The 18675-nt window shown below is 44.9% G+C and overlaps 2 protein-coding genes across 3 annotated transcripts; one reads left to right on the top strand and one right to left on the bottom strand.

The window, feature by feature from the left end:
- The first annotated feature begins 2940 nt into the window (after positions 1 to 2940).
- On the top strand, positions 2941 to 5775 carry LOC120707501 (cytosolic Fe-S cluster assembly factor NBP35-like). The gene is made up of 3 exons (XM_039992411.1): positions 2941 to 3087; positions 3361 to 3462; positions 4662 to 5775. The coding sequence occupies exons 1-3, from the start codon at positions 3033 to 3035 to the stop codon at positions 5555 to 5557; spliced, it is 1053 nt and encodes a 350-aa protein (XP_039848345.1). The 5' UTR covers positions 2941 to 3032; the 3' UTR covers positions 5558 to 5775.
- A 453-nt stretch (positions 5776 to 6228) lies between these two features.
- Positions 6229 to 12461, bottom strand: LOC120707485 (glucose-6-phosphate 1-dehydrogenase, cytoplasmic isoform-like). 2 transcript variants are annotated; one of them, XM_039992400.1, is made up of 16 exons: positions 12143 to 12461; positions 10664 to 10870; positions 10329 to 10414; positions 10120 to 10168; positions 9856 to 10042; positions 9043 to 9200; positions 8898 to 8966; positions 8634 to 8692; positions 8335 to 8371; positions 7976 to 8047; positions 7686 to 7833; positions 7389 to 7484; positions 7089 to 7159; positions 6862 to 6977; positions 6686 to 6731; positions 6229 to 6595 (listed from the first exon to the last, which is right to left on the bottom strand). In XM_039992400.1, exons 2-16 carry the CDS (start codon positions 10844 to 10846, stop codon positions 6419 to 6421), a joined length of 1554 nt encoding a protein of 517 aa, XP_039848334.1. In that variant the 5' UTR covers positions 10847 to 10870; positions 12143 to 12461; the 3' UTR covers positions 6229 to 6418. The 2 variants fall into 2 exon arrangements, with proteins under 2 accessions (XP_039848334.1, XP_039848328.1); XM_039992394.1 differs by having other exon boundaries at positions 12231 to 12461.
- Between the last annotated feature and the right edge of the window lie 6214 nt (positions 12462 to 18675).

Genomic DNA, 18675 nt, shown 5'->3' with positions numbered 1-18675 from the left:
AAACATGTCACTGTAACACAAATAGCTTGTGGTGCAGAAAAATGGTAGATAAAAAATATCTATGTTGACACTTTATATTGTAGTTTTTGACGGTGCCCTTACCCTAATATGACACTATATCACGACTCTGCAAACTTGACGCTACAGCATTATGTAACTTGACACTATTTATATACAAAAGAATAACACAACTGGTAACATTTTTTCGTGAGGGGATGTTGTTCGCTAAGTGGATTATGGCATTAAATTCATTAGGATTAGGCATCAAATTCGCTATGATTAGGCATCAAAATCCCCGGGAGAACATTATTCAGTTATTAATAGCTGAATCCAAACGCTATTTGCGTGTACAAAATTCACATAACTTGACACTAAGAGTCATGGGAAACAAAAAAGCTTGCCACTGAGAGTGGATTTTGTGCATAGGTCTATCCGCTAAAAATAACATCCATTATAGCTGGCAAACCCAACAAGAGAGTATTTGAGTAACGAGTACAAAACATTCTTTGAGTAAAAAAAATACAAAACAAACTACAAGTCATGCTGCTCCTACAACATATAATTTGGTAAGATACAGTGAACAATTTGATAAAAAGAATTAAAATTTGCCAAGCAATTTAATAAGTAAGGGTAAATACCTGAAAGCATGGTTATATATCTTAATATCTAAAATTGCTCAATGAACAAGAGGAGACTCAAGCCGGCATGGCTACTAGATCGCCATAAAGATGAATTGAAAAGCACTCTCTAGAACACAAGAATGAGTTATGTGATCAAAATTATGAAAAATTATGTTAAATTGAGTATACGACAGGGCGGAGTTTTTGGATTAGTTTGGACTTGATCTGGTGACCCCAGCAGTTTCTCCAAATCAGAAACCTAGCAAACTTTACACCATATAGTAACAATTGCTAGTTATGTCTTGTCAGAAGAAGTTTAAAAATTGATATAACAGAAACAATTCAATCGGTGGTGGTCACTGGTCATTTTATCACCGGCACAAATGCAGCCATTGCCATTCCCATCTACGGAACCATGCAAAACCAATAGACGTCCTCACATTCAGTTTTGCTACTTGAGCTAGCCTGTGGGTTCTAGTCCAAATGCTGCCGCTTGCAGTCGCTGGAGCCTGGAGGGTGGGCGAGCAGCACTCAAAAAGCAAAAAAGAGTTGATGCTAATTATTGGTGAGTACATAAGAGTTGCCTTGTATTGGCCGGAAGTGCAGGGTATGCCGTGGCCCCAAATCGGCATACCCTGTAGATCCGCCCCTGCCCCTCCACGAGGCCACGGCGGCACTCCAGCTCGGCTGCGGCACCATGGCGGAGGAGGAGGGCAGGGTGAGAGGGGGGAGGAGGATGGGGGATTGTGACTCACATTGAATCCGCAGCGGCCATGGGGGTAAGCGATCTCCCGATCCGCTCCTCGACGGGGGGACGCCGCCGCCGCTCCTCGACGGGATGCACTGCCGCCGCTCCTCGCCGGCGGCTGGGAATCGCCTCCCGTAAGGATCCTCTCCCCACTGTCGCAAGAGGCGGCCGTTGCCCGTTGGGGGAAACCGAAGGGGAGCGTGGGGCGGTCTGCAGCCCAACGGCCGGTTTGTGGTCTCGCTGGGCTGCCTCCTCCTCCGTCGAGGCTACCTGGGCCCGTCGTGTTGGCCTGCTGGGCTGCGGGGGTCGCGCGCTCCGTCACTGGCGCGACGGGTCGTCTATTAGACTTTTGCGAATATAGTATGTTTAATATGAAGCATTCAGTTGCTACCTGAAGCTACAGTTTCTTTTCTTTGTTTTTGAAAAAAGAAGTTGAAGTCTTTGGCCTCTTCCAAGTACAGCACGAGTAGCATCTGGAATGATCAGTTTTTGCAGCCTTGGGGCTTTGGGAGATCCAGAGGTACTACAATTTCGCAATTTGTACCCTACACACATTCGAAGCTGCCTGGCAATCATACTCGCGGTTTGGTTATGCAGCTTGTTTACCGCACAACCGTCTCATGAGATGCGTAACCAATTGACCTTGAGCTTGTATTTGCGCGGATATATGCGTACAGCTGTGGATATGCTTTGAACATATTTGTTTTGTTGAAAGATGTTTAAAATTTGTTTTGTTTCAAGGTCAACTCGAGAAAATAAGGGTCGGGGAATGACGAAAGCAACGACGAACCAGATGCAAACTTGTAATCGAACACCCCCATCGACTCTGCGGGCACCGCCGCACCACAACACAACAGAAGCCTCCCGTCCGTCCGATCAGCATCGAACGGTCGATATGCTCCCCGGGCCGGGCTATAACCAGGGTTAAAAAAACCGGCCGGAACCATCCGGTAACCGCGGTTACCGGTCTAACCGACCCGGACCGGTTCCGGTTCCGGCCGGTTTCAAACCGGCCCAAATTCAAATTTTAAATTTGAATTCCAAAACATGGAAAAATCCCAAAAAATTCTTAAAAATACTTCAAGTTGCGACGAATCTAATGGTGTCAAATTTTTTCAAATATTCGTTCATTTAGTATACTTTGCGAGCATTTGAAGTTAAACAAAAAAACATGTATACAAAAGTATACAAATACAATGTAAAAGTAGTACAAAAGAGGGTTGGAGGGTTCATTTAGACTAAAACATATTATACAAACATTCATTTAGTATACTTTGCGGGCATTTAAATTTAAACTAAAAAAGAAAAAAAATTGAATTTGGTCAGTTACCGTTCAAACCGACCGGTTACCACTCAAATCGACCGGTAACCGGTCAAACCGGACCGGTAAACCGGTCTAACCGGCCGGTTAGCCGTTCGAAACCGGTATAACTGCGGGTTTTGAATTCAAATTTGAGTTTAATCGGTTTTTACCGGTAACCGGTCCAATCGATCCGGTTAACCGGAACCGGTGGCCGGCGGTTCGGTGGAATGGTCCGATAAAAAAACCTTGGCTATAACGCAACCGGCTGCTCGTCACATTCCCATCTGCACCGCCACCAAGACGACCCGAACCTGAAGCCCCACACCAGAGGCAGGAAAGCTTCGAGAAGGAAGACGCGGCGATGGAGAACGGCGGCGGCGGCGGCAGAGGGGACGTCCCCGAGGACGCCAACGAGCGTAAGAGATCGCTGCTTTTCTCCTTCTACTGACCGCGATTTTCGCTCCTTCTTCTCCCCTCCTCCGTTCGATGGGTTTGGTGTCGATTTTTCTGGCTCTGCATCGTCTAGTGTCGGATGAAAGGGAGGAATAGAACTTCGGTGGAGAGGATTAGCTGATACGCACGAATTAGGGCCTTCCGCGCCAGCTCCGATCGCGTGCTTTTCTCTATCCAAGCTTGGCTCGAGGTTTTTTACTAGTATTTCTAAATATGCTTTGTCTGCTGTCGCGCAGATTGCCCCGGAACGCAGTCGGAGGATGCGGGGAAGGCGGATGCCTGCGCCGGATGCCCCAACCAGCAGATTTGCGCCACTGCCCCCAAGGGCCCTGATCCAGGTAATCAGATCATTCATGTCCTTGTATTGAATTCCCATTCAATCTTGTGACTTGCTCTGCCGCTCTGGTGCCGTCTTACTGTTATCTATCATATAATTTAATTTGGTCTATGCTTCCTGACAATAAGCTCAGTTCAGTTAGGTTTTATCACAGTAGCTGCTGCAGATTTAATATGTTTTGTTATCAATACAAATGGCCCCTGAACATTGTTAGATTTTTTTTTTGAACATTGTTAGATTTTTTTTGAACATTGTTATATTTAAGGGCGGTATTTCTTAGTTGCTGGATCGTTAATGGCAAATGAAAGGATTAAGGTGCGTGTCACTTGTTATTTAGCAATCGTTTTGGAGGTCTTAGTGCGTGCGTACTGAACTACAGCTGCAAGAACTTAGTTATCTCCAGGGGGATACCTGATACCCTGGTGCCACATCCCTTTAGTCATAATGAAAAATAAAATAAAATGTACTACCACTGCTGCTGCTGCTGAAGGTTCAAACTTGATGAATCTTTAATTTTGAATCAGAGAGATTAGAAGAGTGCATGGGCTTCATATTTGGATCGTATTCCAACTATTTGAGATTTGCAATTTTATACATGCTACTTGAATGTCAGTATGTTGAAGTATTTACTAAAGTTACTCCAGTGAATTCCATCTTTTTTCAATATTGAGTAGCTTCTTGAATGATTTGGACACTGCCATCTGCTTGTAGTAAATCTGAAAGACTGAAGAATTTTAGATTGCTGAGGGAAGACCACATTTGATCATCCTTTATCCCTGTATTACTTTTTTTTTCACGACCGTGCCTGAGCACGTATTTCATTAAGAGGAAATCTATCCCTGTATTACACTTAGTGGTTCTTTTAAGGGTATGGTATCAAGACCACAATGTGACTCTAGTCAGTGATGCAAATAGATAATTGACCTGAATAACAATAAGGTGGACCTTCAATGTGATATTTAATTTATTTTGGATACATTTCACGCAGCAAAGCATCATGGTTAAATTGTTGAAATTTGTGTGATTGCCTCAATGCTGGTAGTTGATAATCTTTTACTAGTGTGTTTGGATTTCTGCACACTCTTTAGTGCGATCATACCGCAGCCATTGGTGACTAATATGTCCAGGAATGCTATTTAGTTGCCACTTCTATTTCTTCAAAGCTAAGTGAACTAATTATATACTGATTTTGTTTTCCAGATGTGGTTGCTATTGTTGAGCGGCTGGCTACGGTGAAGCACAAGATACTAGTTCTGTCTGGAAAGGGAGGTGTTGGAAAGAGCACGTTCTCAGCTCAGCTCTCATTTGCCCTAGCTGAAATGGAGCATCAGGTTGGCCTTCTTGACATAGATATCTGTGGCCCTAGCATCCCAAAAATGTTAGGGCTGGAGGGTCAGGATATTCATCAAAGCAACCTTGGCTGGTCCCCGGTCTATGTCGAGTCAAACCTTGGTGTTATGTCAATTGGTTTCATGCTGCCTAACCCAGATGATGCTGTCATATGGAGGGGTCCCCGCAAGAATGGACTGATAAAGCAGTTCTTAAAGGATGTTGACTGGGGGGAGATCGACTATCTTGTAGTGGATGCACCTCCAGGAACCTCTGATGAACACATCTCGATTGTGCAGTACCTCCAGGCCACAGGAATCGATGGTGCAATAATTGTCACGACTCCGCAGCAGGTCTCTCTAATCGACGTGAGGAAGGAGATAAATTTCTGCAAGAAGGTCGGTGTTCCGGTGTTGGGTGTTGTGGAGAACATGAGTGGCCTGAGGCAGCCACTTTCAGATCTCAGATTCGTGAAGTCAGGTGAGTCAGGCGAGACAGACGCTACGGAGTGGGTGCTGAACTATATCAGGGAGAAAGCGCCCGAGCTCCTATCTGTTGTGGCGTGCAGCGAGGTGTTTGACAGCAGCAAGGGTGGCGCAGAGAAGATGTGCATCGAAATGGGGGTCCCTTTCCTCGGTAAGGTGCCCATGGATCCTCAACTGTGCAAGGCGGCAGAGGAAGGGAGATCGTGCTTTGCTGATCAGAAGTGCAGCGCCAGTGCTCCGGCTCTTCAGAGCATTGTGAAGAAGTTAATCAAGACTGAGTGAGAAAATAGTGTTGGCCCGCTGGGGATTGGGTGGATGTGACAATGCCAGAGTTCATGCTATGTATGTTGCTGTGTTACACGCTGAATTTGTTTTATTGCTGGTATTGGATCCAGTAAGTTTTTGTTCATGAATTATCAGTGGGGGCACAAAATTATGAAACTACTGCAGATTCTGAGTGAAGTATGTTTTGGGCTGCTGCCTGAATGATGCTTGCTTTACATGCTTTGTACTGTGTACCTTAACTGAATGAGCAAATGGATGGTATTAGCAAAAAGCCTAGCCTTCTTTGCTGTTGTGGCGACTGTAAGGTCCTGCTATCACCGGTTTGTGAAGCATCAAGGAGGAACTAGACATCTTAACATGGGTGGTTGAGATGCACAACCCCACCTCCCACTCTAACCAGTTGAGTGCTTGAGTTAGGCTCGCTTCCTTTCACCCAATTAGTTAACAAACTGAACCAGAATAATTCAGAATGCCATGTTCTGTGCTTCTAACATTGACGACTGGACAGTGAACTCGAACTAGCAAGTGACAAGCAGCTGAAAATTTTTGGTCTTAACTTTGTCTCTAAGATTGGTTTTAAGCTTGCTTGGCAACTGTTAAAGCTGCAATTACGTGTGGCAGCTCAACGAAAAAAGAAGTTAACCAATATATTCAGAAAAAAAAGTTGATAAACAGCAAGTACACTCAGCATGAAAATTTTATTTCATATCGTAAATGGTACACTTTCAACACGCAGAAGTTTCTCTTATTACATGACGCGTGTATTACAAGGGCTCTTCTTCCCAAGTGCTTGTTTGCGCATTCAGATTAGGCGACCTTTCTGCCATTATGTGATTACACGGCAACTGACAAAAAAATCTAAAACTTAGCGAGAATTGGCGGTACCCATATGTAGCCATGGGTCTGCACATACCCCATCCTCCTACTCATCTCATCGGCCTCCTGCGGTCCTCGGGTTCCTGGCTTGTATGAAACGGACTTCAGCTTGCCAGCATCGATGTCGTGAAGCAAAGGAGTGAAGATCTCCCATGCAGCCTGAAAGCAACAAAACACTCTTGTCAGACAGTTATTTACAAGGGACCCAATTGCAAAGGAAGTACACATGTATGGTAAATCATCACAAACCCTCAGTTCATCTCGGCGAACAAAGTGTTGCTGATCTCCTCTTATCCTGTCAAAACATACATTGGCATTGGTAAATAGACCATGACTGAGGAAGGAACTTTTTTTTTCCTACTGAAACTTGCAAGTAACTAAATGCGTTGCAAACAAATTTGGCACTAGGATCGAGCAGTGCATACGTGTCCAAGATAAGACGCTCATATGCTTCTGGGATTTTAACATCTTGGTAACGCATCCCGTAGGATAGGTCCAGCTCACTTTGTTCAGTTGCCATTTCCAGTCCAGGTTTCTTGACCTACAAAAGTTCATGCAGTTTATATTCAACCGACAATTTTGTTGTATTTTTTTCCCTTTGACAAAAGTGAAAAACTCAAGTGCTAGATTTTGCGAAAGTAAATGTACATACTGTTAACTTCATATACATGGCTTCTGATGGCTGCAGGCGTATAACAAACTCATTCCTTCCTTGTTTCTTGCCTATATCATGGTAAAAACGAGCACAAAGCATTAGATGCATTCAGTACAAACAGACAATTTAAATGGAAATTTGATCATTCAAACAAAATCATTCAAGTCTGTAGTAACAATATAAATCAAGGTTCGGGGGGGGGGGGGGGGGGGGGGGGGGTTGAGTAATAGCAGTTAGAAGCATTTGCAGGAACATAATTAGCAATTCATTTAAAATTATGAAGAATTTAGTACGCACATCTGAAAATATCACCAGGAGCATCCTTGAACTGCACACGTATCTCTGCTTTCCTAGAATTTAGTGCTTTACCAGCCTTGAGAATGAATGGAACTCCTGTATGATATAAATATTTGTATGTCAGTACAAAATAAACATTCCAGCATTCAGAAGCATGTCTCATCATAATGGCATATCCGCATATGTGTACAGAACGGGAACTGCCAAATCTCAACAATGTGGTCTAGTTAAGGAAGTCTGCAGAACTTCTTGATATTGCGAGTTTTTTTTTGGAATAACTCATCAAGTAATATTTACCTTCCCATCTTTCATTGTGTACCCTCAGTACAACAGATGCATAAGTAGGGGTGTTGGACTCATCTGGCACAGTAGGATCATCCTTGTAGCCATCATACTGCCCGATCACTACCTCTTCGTGCTGTATAGGCTCCACTGATTGCAGAACCTGGCATTGTGGAGTAAAAAGGCAAAAACGAATGCATTTTTGTAAGCAACAACAATGATATATAACACGTATCACATCAAGAAAGTATCTAGAGGCCAGTTTCTCGTCAGCTGATAAAATAAAGGGATGCAAGAAGTAGAACCTTGACTTTTTCATCTCTAATGTGCTCGGGTTTAAGAGAGACTGGCTTTTCCATAGCCACCAAACAGAAGACCTGCAAATTAGAGGAACAGTCATACCAGAGCTCTCAATTCCAGAATATAACATTGCTATATCTATGAGGAATTTTAAGGACAGGTATTTGCTGTGTCTCTTCAGAAGATTTAGTATAATAATGGTGATGATATAAAGTATTAACCGTACTACTGAATGCATGTTAAGTATTGGCTGTCCCTACAGTAAACAACTGCTGCTATGATTCAAATTAGAAAGTAAATGGACGATAAATGTTTGCAAAATTATTTAAACAAAAGGCGAAAAGGTCCATAAGGATATCCTCACCTGCAACAAATGGTTCTGAATGATATCACGAATGATACTGCATCAACAAAAATTTAGTCAGATACTCGGATTGCGAGAAGGAAAACAGCAGCAAGTGAATCCCCCCCCCCCCCCCCCCCACCCCAAAAAAAAAAGTATAAAGACACATGATCAAAGGAACTAAACCATTTACAATAGATAGAAGTATAGAACAGATGTTTTATAACTTGAGTTTCAGTTGCAGCCATATGTGCCTACTGCTTACAACAAATGCTTATGCAAAGAACCATCATATAATAACGCAGTTGCTTCCAACATACCCATATTGATCAAAATATCCTCCACGTCCCTCAGTTCCAAAGTCCTCTTTAAATACGATCTGCAGAAATGATTTATTACATGCAAGCATATAGATTTGGAATAACAATCACAGAAAACCTTCCAGCTTTCCAACATCAATTTTATTCAACCTTATTCATCTTTTTTCAGGCAAACTAACAGAAGATGTGGGATCAACTAAGAAAATTCAACTTGTCATTTAAAAAAAGAAAGAAGGGCTCTAACCACCAAGAAAAGATCATTACCTGTACATTAGCAATATTATCATGATTCCAGAGAGGCAAAAATAAGCGGTTTGCAAAACGTAGCACGAGCTGAAAAAATACGGTAATATGAGAAACAGTTACATATAGGAAGAATAGAAAGTCCACTATAAGTCGCATATTTTACCAAGTTCTGGACCAGCTCTTTTCCTAAATAGTGGTCAATTCTATAAAGTTGGTCTTCTTCAAACAGCTTTCCAAGTTCGGCACTCAGTTTCTCTGAAGAGTCCAAATCCTTTCCAAAGGGTTTTTCAACAATAACCCTTGTCCAACCAGTGTGTGAAGCTGAAAGTACAATATGAATTGATTATTGATATCACAAATTTCTAGCACAACTGCACAAGAAAAGAACGGGGGAAACTAGATAGTATGATAAAACTCCAAATTAAAGCATCAATCTTGGTTATCTTTCTGAATCATTTGTGAAAATTTGAATCAGCATGGCTTGAGTGCTTCTAGAAAAGACAAAAAAAAGTACAAGCTACATCTGCATGGACTTTCAAAGGAATGATCGACACAAAGATGTGAACAGCATCAGCCTCTGTGAAATAGCAATTCAGAGAAACAAGGGTGCAAAGTGGTAACAGAATTATTCTTCTGAGAAGTTGAACAATGCTTTACATTGAAAAAAAATGGAACTTTGGATGTTCCAACTTCCAGTAAACTAGGTAGACAATAAAGAAAGGAAGAATATTGGTTCTTCGCTTCCGAACAACAACAACAAATCCTTTGAGTCCCAAGCAATTTAGGGTAGGCTAGAGATGAACACAAAATGAGCCACCAACAAGAAAAGAAAAAACTTATAAAAATGTAAAAGACATCAACAAAACCCACTATTGGTTCTTTATTTCCGAACAGAGTCAAATATTTGTTTCTACATCTTTAGCATAATTAATTCCAGGAAAGTTCAGTTGGAGAGAGACTTTTTCAAAGTACTTACATGGATTCATGCAATATGATCTTATCATTTTGCATACTGATGGATAGACGGATGGAGGCAATGCCAAGTAAAATAGTCTGCGATAGCTTCCCGATTCATTGTTTTTTGATGTTTCATAATCAGAGATTGTGTTGTTTAATAACTCAAATCCTTCCCCACTATCATAGGAACCACTAACATATTTAATCTGTAGAAAAATTCAACATGATTACAGAAGTAGAACATTTCAGGATTCAGGAGTAATACACAATATTAGAAACTTACTAGCTGCAAAAATTGAGAAAGATGTTCATCTGAAGCTCCATTGAGGTATCTGCAGCAATAATGCATTTATATATTCAGAAAGAGAAAGAATAATGGAATATTCCCGTCTTGCTAAAAAATGGAGGAGGAAACAGGAAGTAACCCATCATACGGACATAGTAATCCTGTAACGAAATTATATCAATTCATTCAAGTAAAATGGATCTTACCCACGGATGCGTTCTCTTAATCCATCGTCAGAAAGATTTGATCTTGCATACCCAAATATATGGACTTCTCCAGCTTGCAGAAATCCCTGTAGATATTGAAGAGGCAGCAACTAAGGTTCACAACTCTGTACATGTGCAAAACTATGGAACTTACATATTATATGTAGAAAATGCAAATATATTATACTACGATGTTCTACTGTGCACTGATGATATACTTCAAAAACAGATAGATCAACCTTTTCTCTTGCTTGCTACTCTTGCATCAGAAGTTTGCAATTCCTTGTGGATTTATAATTATAATATGTAAAAAACTGCTACTGCGTTCACATTACCTGCTGAAAAAGGTGAAAGAGTGCTGGGAAAGTTTTCTTCTTAGCAAGGTCTCCAGAAGCACCTAGTACAACAATGGACAAGCAACCCGACTCTGAAGATAGTTCAAGGTCCTTGAAACTTGATAGAGAACTAAAGCTATTTTGCCCAGATAACGGGGAAGACTCAGACGACCCTCCTGACATGATAACTGCACTGTTTCCTTCTTCCTTCAGATAAAAACATAGGAAGGTTGAGAAGATGCAATTAATCACAGAATGCACAAAATGGTCAGTTAACTAATTTAGAATATATCCAATAAATTTGGTCTATGCAATCTAATAAACAAAATTTAACAAGAAGATTTGCTACAAAGAACAGAACAGAACAGAAGGCACAGAAAATAATAGCACAGAACATTGCTGAGCAAGACCATCGAGCGCTTGTGATTGATAGACAGGTTATACTGAAAAGGAATACAATTTTTGAAGAAAAAAATTCGAATTCTAGAAAAGTTTGTCTCTAATGTTCCAGAGATTATGGGTTATTAAATACTAATATCCTGCTATGAGTTTATAATCTAGTTAGGAAAACCATCTTTCATAAAAGAAATCCGTCGAACTGGCTTCTATCATATTCAGGGGAACTAAAATCAATTCATTGAACTATGCATATGTTATAAATTACTATGTTGAGCAGGGTAAATATCTGATGCAGGCTCACCTTTTCTAAGTAAAACAAAGATTAAAAAAGCAAAACTACAGTCAATGATGCATAACTGAAAAATGAATACTTTTGAGTCATATGAAGTAGGAACTGCCGCTTTATGTTCTCTCAGAAAAATAAAATCCTCCATATGCCTTATGCTAAGTGCTACTCGTGTATTCAATGTTTATGAAACTTTTTAATTTTGCAGTAAACCTCTTGCTTGTAAAGTGTTTGTTATGCTAAGAAAACTCAAGGCAATAGCCTCTGAACAGTGAGCAAACAAACTGACATTACATTTTAAAGTTCCACTCAGGAGTCAGAGTCAAAACACACAATTATACAAGTGCAATTTAGTTTTCATAAACAATAACTGGTTTGTTGTTATCCATATTTAATCTTACAATAATTGCATGTTCTGCTGATCAGGGTATGGGATAACTTAAGTCACTACAAGTGAACAAATCAACATCTTTCATAAGAAGATCCTTTACAGAGTAGAATAAACTAGTACAGCAACCAGTTACATTAGAAAAAGAGAGGTGAGAGGATGACGAGATCTCGCAGACTACAAGATTAAAGTGCTGATTTAATTTTCTTTTTCTTAAAAAAATCGTCCCCAACCACTCCCTAGAAACAGAGCATCACAAAAAAAAAACAACAACAAAGAAACAATTCCCAATAACAATCTGAAGGATCTCTATCGCAGGCAATTATTTACAGGAAAGGAACTTCCAATTATGAAGAAAGTAAGCGTAACTCTGAAGCGAACAGATCCGCAGAAACATAAAACATACAGGAATGACGAACTAGCACCAACGAGACTCCCAGTCCCAGCCACCCGCAAGAACGCGATCCTTCGTAATCGGAATGGACGGCGCTTACCTCGCTTCAGGAAACCTCAGGCGATCAACCAGGAAGGATCGCAGTGGCCGCTCTGGCTACGGGCTATCGGCGCGGCGCGGCGCGGAGCAGAGTAGACAACCACTGGTGAGAATTGACTTCGCAATGGAAGGTGGAGAGAGGGGGAGTGGATTTATAGAGATGGATCGCACTGGCTTCCCTTTTCCGTCCGCCGATTTTAGGCGTTCTCCAAGGGGCGCCGTAAACCACCCGTAGGGGGCTTGGGTTGGGGGGGAGCTCCAACGGCTCCCCCTACGTAAAAGGGAGAGATATCTCCCCCGTGTACGAAGAGAGATTACATTTCTCTTTATATTTTAATTACGCTATTTATTTATGATAAAAAATATATTTAGGATCCGTAACATGATAATAATATGTATTATTGTACTACAAATACAATATGATTTTTTAAAATTTAAAAATAATAAATAAATGATTGATGAATGGGGTATAGTGTATAGGGAGAATGGATATGGGGGAAATGGTTGGAGAGAAAGAAATATAGGGGGGGAATCTTTTAAAGTGAGATAGTAAAATATAGTAGAAAGTATATATAGGGGGAGTTGGATAGGGGGAACTGTTGGAGAAAGCCTTATACCCTGCCGACTCGCCCCGGGCCCCGGCGGCCTCCGTCCAGTCCCGGCGTGTTGACCTGCCCTGCCCACCAGTTAGGCGGCTAACGATCCACCAACCCTGCAGAATTGTTGCTCTGTAAGGGCATATGTGGCGAAAGGGCGTGATACTGAATACGTACAAATAGAAAACTCAAAGAGTGACACTATATTTTTTTTTGGAAAAAAAAGAAAAATACAGGAGTGTTCACGATACATGCAGTCGACAGTTAGAGATCAGTCATGATTTCGTCAATCTCGAGAATATGTCGACTCAGTCTATCAAAAATATTTATAGGAATATATGTGTGTATTTATAAGCGATGAGTGTACATACATACATGTGAATGGCTGCAGCTGTACCGTGTTTTGAAAAAGATGTGCAATCGAGCTTGATTACAACACAAAAATTAGGAACGGTATTCACGATAACTAAACAGAACATATACATACTCGGGAGTGCTTAAATGGAACAACCCCCACCCCACCCCACCCCCCATTTTTTTTCTTTTTTATTAGTAGAAAGTTGCACGGATCTAACGTTGCAAGACCTTGTATTAAGACCTGACAGAATACTTAGCTTTCCAGCGACACGACAATGACCAAAACCTATGATGGATCCAGGCAAATTAATGGCGCGGAACATATCACAGACTATAGGCCTATAAGCTTGATCCACAGTGTCGCAAAGTTGATTGCTAAGGTTTTGGCCCTGAGATTAGCCCCGGTAATAAAAGATATTATCTCCAAGAGTCAAAGTGCCTTCATCAGAGGTCGATCCATACACGACAACTTTCAGTATGTTAGAAGTTCCACGAGACGTTTCCATCATAACAGAACACCGATGTTACCCATAAAACTCGATATTTCTAAGGCCTTCGACTCCATTCGTTGGGACTATCTGCTTTCCTTACTCCAGCACATTGGCTTCCTGGCAAAATGGAGAGATTGGATCACTGCCATCCTCTCCACGTCCTCTTCACAGATCCTACTGAATGGCAACCCAGGGTAGCACATTAACACATGGAAGAGGTCTGCGACAAGGCGACCCACTATCACCCCTCCTTTTCATCTTGGCCATTGATCCACTACAGCGCCTCCTGAACCTTGCAACTAAGGCAGGGCTAAGTAAGGTGGGAAGGAGTAGAGCAAGATTACATACATCAATGTATGCCGATGATGCGGTTATTTTCCTTAGGCCAGTAAAGGAGGAGGTGGCTGTGCTAAAACGCCTCCTGCATCTTTTTGGTGAGGCCACTTGACTGCGCACCAACATTCACAAATCTTCCGTGGCACCAATTCGGTGCGAGAACTTAGATCTTGACGACGCGCTCCATGACTTTCCTGCAAAGCGCACCTCCTTCCCGATTAAATACCTTGGCTTACCGCTGACCTATAGACGCTTGCGGCGTGTCGATTTTCAACCATGCCTGGACAAGGCAGTTGCAAGGTTAACCGGCTGGGCGGGCCGGAATATTACTCAGGCTGGGCGGGTTACTCTCACCAAAGCAGTGTTGTCGTCACAACCTGTTTTCATGCTAACGTCCCTCAATGCGCCAAAGAAGGTGCTAGAAGACCTCGACAAATTCAGGAAACGGTTTCTTTGGGCAGGGGGCGAGGCACTAACCGGTGGAAAATGCAAGGTGAATTGGCCAACGATGAATAGGCCAAAGGACTTAGGAGGACTGGGAGTCTTAGACTTGGAAAAAATTGCCACGGCTCTACGACTACGGTGGGTGTGGCAAGAATGGATGGAGCCAAACAAACTTTGGGTCGGGCTGGGAACGCCGTGCAACGATAAGGATAAGCTCCTCTTTGCGGCGGTAACTACGATCAAAATTGGTAACGGGGCCAAAGCTTCGTTTTGGCACTCGGACTGGATTCAAGGTAGGAGGCCTAAGGATATCGCCCCTGCAATTTTTAACATCTCAAAGCACAAGAACAAGACAGTGCAAGAAGCTTTGACAAATAACACTTGGGTGTGTGATATCAATCTGGCGGCGCAGCTCTCGGTCACACATCTCCAGCAGTTCGTCATTCTCTGGGGCCTCATAACCGCAATACCAATCACGCTAGAAGCTGAGGACACCATTTCCTGGAAGCTAACCCGAGATGGTTTGTACACAACGGCATCGGCCTACCGGGCGCAGTTCTACGGACATGCGGGGTGAAATCTAGTTCCCCTGATTTGGAAATCGTGGGCGCCGCCAAAATGCAAACTCTTCGCCTGGCTTATCCTGCGAAACCGCGTCTGGACGTCCGACCAACTAGCAACAAGGGGATGGCCGAGGAATGATTGGTGTCGGCTCTGCCGACGGGGCCAGGAGACAGCCCATCATTTGCTTGTTGACTATCGTTTTTCGAGACACATCTGGGGGATGATTGTTGATTGGACGCACTACCAACAGCTTAGACCAACCCTTTGGGAGCCAAGTGATAATGTGGTCGATTGGTGGCTGATGATGGGAACAAGAGCAAGAGTTCCGCGAAGTGGTCTGCGCTCTCTTATCCTTTTAGTGGTATGGGAACTTTGGAAGGAGCGCAATGCTCGAACGTTCGAGCGGAGGGAGCAGTCAGCTACGACCTTACTACTCGAGATTAAAGAGGAAGCCAGAGCTTGGGGCTTGGCAGGGGCGAAGCAACTTTTTTCACTGCTTAGTGGGGTCCGAGCCTTCTCACATTTTTTGTGTACAATTTTTGCTTTCTATTTACTAACCTGTATTCGCTCCGCTGAGAGTGCTTAGTTGTAATCTCCTTATTTACTAATAGAAATGACGCACAATCTGTGCCCGTTCTTCAAAAAAAAAAAACAATAGCAAGACGTACTCACACCTAACCCCAGAGTACCAAACGCAACCCGATGCCTCAAAATCCGTCACGTCCAGATGCACTCACCTGAAGCGCGAGATCTGGAGGATTGATCGGCGCCGAATTCCATTCAATAGCGTGGCACGGAAACTAAATAGGCGATGGACTTCGAAGTGACCACCCTGGTGTCAACCTCGTGAAAACAACACGAGACTACGCATACCCGGCGATCAACGGCGGGATCTGGATCCAGTGCAGTTATAATTGCTACTGCAACTTAAGCGGTAGCACCAACATCTGCCGTCCAAAAATGAACCAACACTCCGGATTAACTGCTGGCCTACCCCTTCTTCCTTGCCCTCTCAAGACTCTTCTTTTTCCTTCATTCCACGGCGATTTGGCTCCAGATTTTCCTTGTCTATCCACAAAGCACCAAAAAAATCCAAAAGTAAATCACTCCATGTTGGTCGCATCGCATCTAAGCTGTAGTGAAGTAACCCAAGCCTCGCTGCATCAGTATTGTTGTAGTTCAGATCAAAACAACAGGTGTGTTGTTTCATTGTTCCATTACTAACCATGGCCAGGTTTCCTTAGAGTGTCTGATGGCAATCAATCTGAACATGGCCAAGAGCACGCTGGGTGAGATGGTTGGGTGCACAACTGTTGGCCTATTCGTGTGGGCGTCGAGGACGCTAGCTGCCGAACTTGGTGGCCGGCAAGTAGTGGCTGCCATGTTGCCACTGCAGGAGTGATAGCTCAGGGGAGGTGATTAGCTTGGCCATCAGCGGCATGGCAAGCACCATGAGCTAGCTATGGCAATAGAGTTGCTTTTGCAGCTTGTGCTCGGACCTCTCGGAGCGGGACTTAGGTTCAATGCAGGGGACGGAGGAGGAAGGAGACTCTGGGAGGGGAAAGAAGTACAGGTGGGCCATCAGCAATCCGGAGCGTTGGTTCATTTTTGGACGGCAGATGTTGGTGCTACCGCTTAAGTTGCAGTAGCAGTTATAACTGCACTGGATCCAGGTCCTCAACGGCGAGAACAAGATGGACTCTGAAGATACACGCGGCCTATTCTGTCAACGATTTGATTTGGCCAGCCAGGAGGAGATTGGAACTGATGACCAGACTGGTGAATCGGATCGCCCGGTCGGTTCAGAGTTCAGACGGGGGCCAGTTCAAATGTCCTTCCTTGCTACTTGGCCGGAGAATCTTAGGAGCTGTTTGGTTTCTTACCTAAGGCGCCACGCCTAAAGTTAGCAGTTTGCCACATGTGTGGCGTCCGAATCAAGTGCCGCAGGTGCGGCGAGTGTAGCGGACTCCTGTATTCGTATCTAAGAAAGTGTGGCAGCCTAACATTAGGAGAGCACCAAACACTTATCTAAAAATGTTTGGCACGCCTAAGGTTAGGCTGTGGCGCCTTAGGCGTGAAACCAAACAGCCCTTTAGCTTTTGATTTTGAACGATCTTATTCTCACCTCGGACGCGCTTGGAGTTGGTGGCCCCGTCGACGAAGAGCCGATCGCCGCATGACATAGGATTCGCACGAGTTGACGCCTAGCCTGGTGGTTTGACCTGCGAGCGTCAAATCTGTTGTGAATGATTCGGGTGAGATCACCCATGTTTCAAACTTAGCACTCCCCTTTGATCGAATTCGAGTCTTGAGATCAATTAAATTATTATCTTCGTGTGATGGAAATTTGCTTTGCGGCGCACCGGGCCGCCCCGCTTCTGCCTGCTGCCGCTCCTCTCACAGTTAGTTCGTGGGCCGTGGCAACCCAGCAGGTCGGCCCGTGTCACGACTCCAAAATTACTTGGGAGATTAATGCTGAGAATCTCATGGCCAGCCCGTTCTGTTCCAACTTTTTTTTTTGTCGCGGAAACCTCTTCCCGCCTCCTGGTGCCAACTTGGGTAAACAGGCAAGGCGCGAGGCTTGCTTCTTGTACGAGTTCTTGCCGGGAGTCGGACTCGGACTCCAACCGGCGGATCGGAACTCGGAAGCGCGTGGCGGCCACCGTCTCCGACTCGAATCCCTCGCCCCGGGGACGATTAAACCCCACTCCATGCCTCCATGCCGATCCCCGTCTCGCTCCTCGATCCACAATTCCAGATCCATCCTCCCACTCCACTCGGTCCTCTTCATTCTCCCGGCGTCCGGCGAGAGCGAGATTCTCTGCTGCTCGCTCCCCGCGCCGCGGCGAACCATGGGAGCCATCCGTCGCGCCGCCCCCGTTCCCGGCGCCCGCCCCTTCTCGAAGCCTGCTTCTCGGGGAGCAGCACCACCACCGCCACCAGCGGCTCGCGCCGCGATGGCGCGGCGGGAGCCGTCGTTGATCCGCCGCGCCGGCGCCGGCGCCGGCGCCGGCACCGACCGGAAGCTCTCCGTTCCCAGCTCGAAGTGCACCACCAAGGTCGTCCGCTACAGCGTCGTCGTCGGGATGGCGGCCGCACCTGTCGGCGGCGGCGACGCGCGGCCCAGCGCCCGCCCCGCGTTCGTGAAGCGGCCGCGGACCGTCGAGACTGCTACTTGTGCGGCAGCGGCGCGGGAGAAGAAGCCGGCGGCTCGCCGCGCCCGCGCCGACGAGCGGGTCTCGGCGCCGAGCCCGAAGCGCGCCAAGGTGGCCCGCGGCGGCGTCGAGGCGTCCGTCGGCCCTGCACTGGGGAACCTCCGGAAGAGGATGGCCGCGGAGCTCGACGCCCTCCACGTGCTCCTGAGGAAGGCGGAGCTCCTGTCCAGCGGCAAGAGCGGCCGGTCCATGGCCGCCACCGGACCACGACCGGAAGCGCCGGTGGAGGCTTCCATCAAAACGCCGCCGGCGAAGCGGGCAAAGGTGTATGATCTCGCCAAGGTCGCTGAGCTCGAGACCACCGAGGACGACAACGAGCTCATCGACATCTGCGGCGGCGTCTCCCCCGTCGCGATCCTGAAAGCCTCCCCTATTGTTTCCCTCGAGAAGGCTTGCGAACCCGGCAGCAGCCCGAGCTCAAGGGGGAAATCTATACATCGCGC

This window comes from Panicum virgatum, chromosome 1K (assembly GCF_016808335.1).
Source record: "Panicum virgatum strain AP13 chromosome 1K, P.virgatum_v5, whole genome shotgun sequence".
NCBI classification, from domain to species: Eukaryota; Viridiplantae; Streptophyta; class Magnoliopsida; order Poales; family Poaceae; genus Panicum; species Panicum virgatum.
This window is presented reverse-complemented; position numbering and strand designations above follow the sequence as displayed.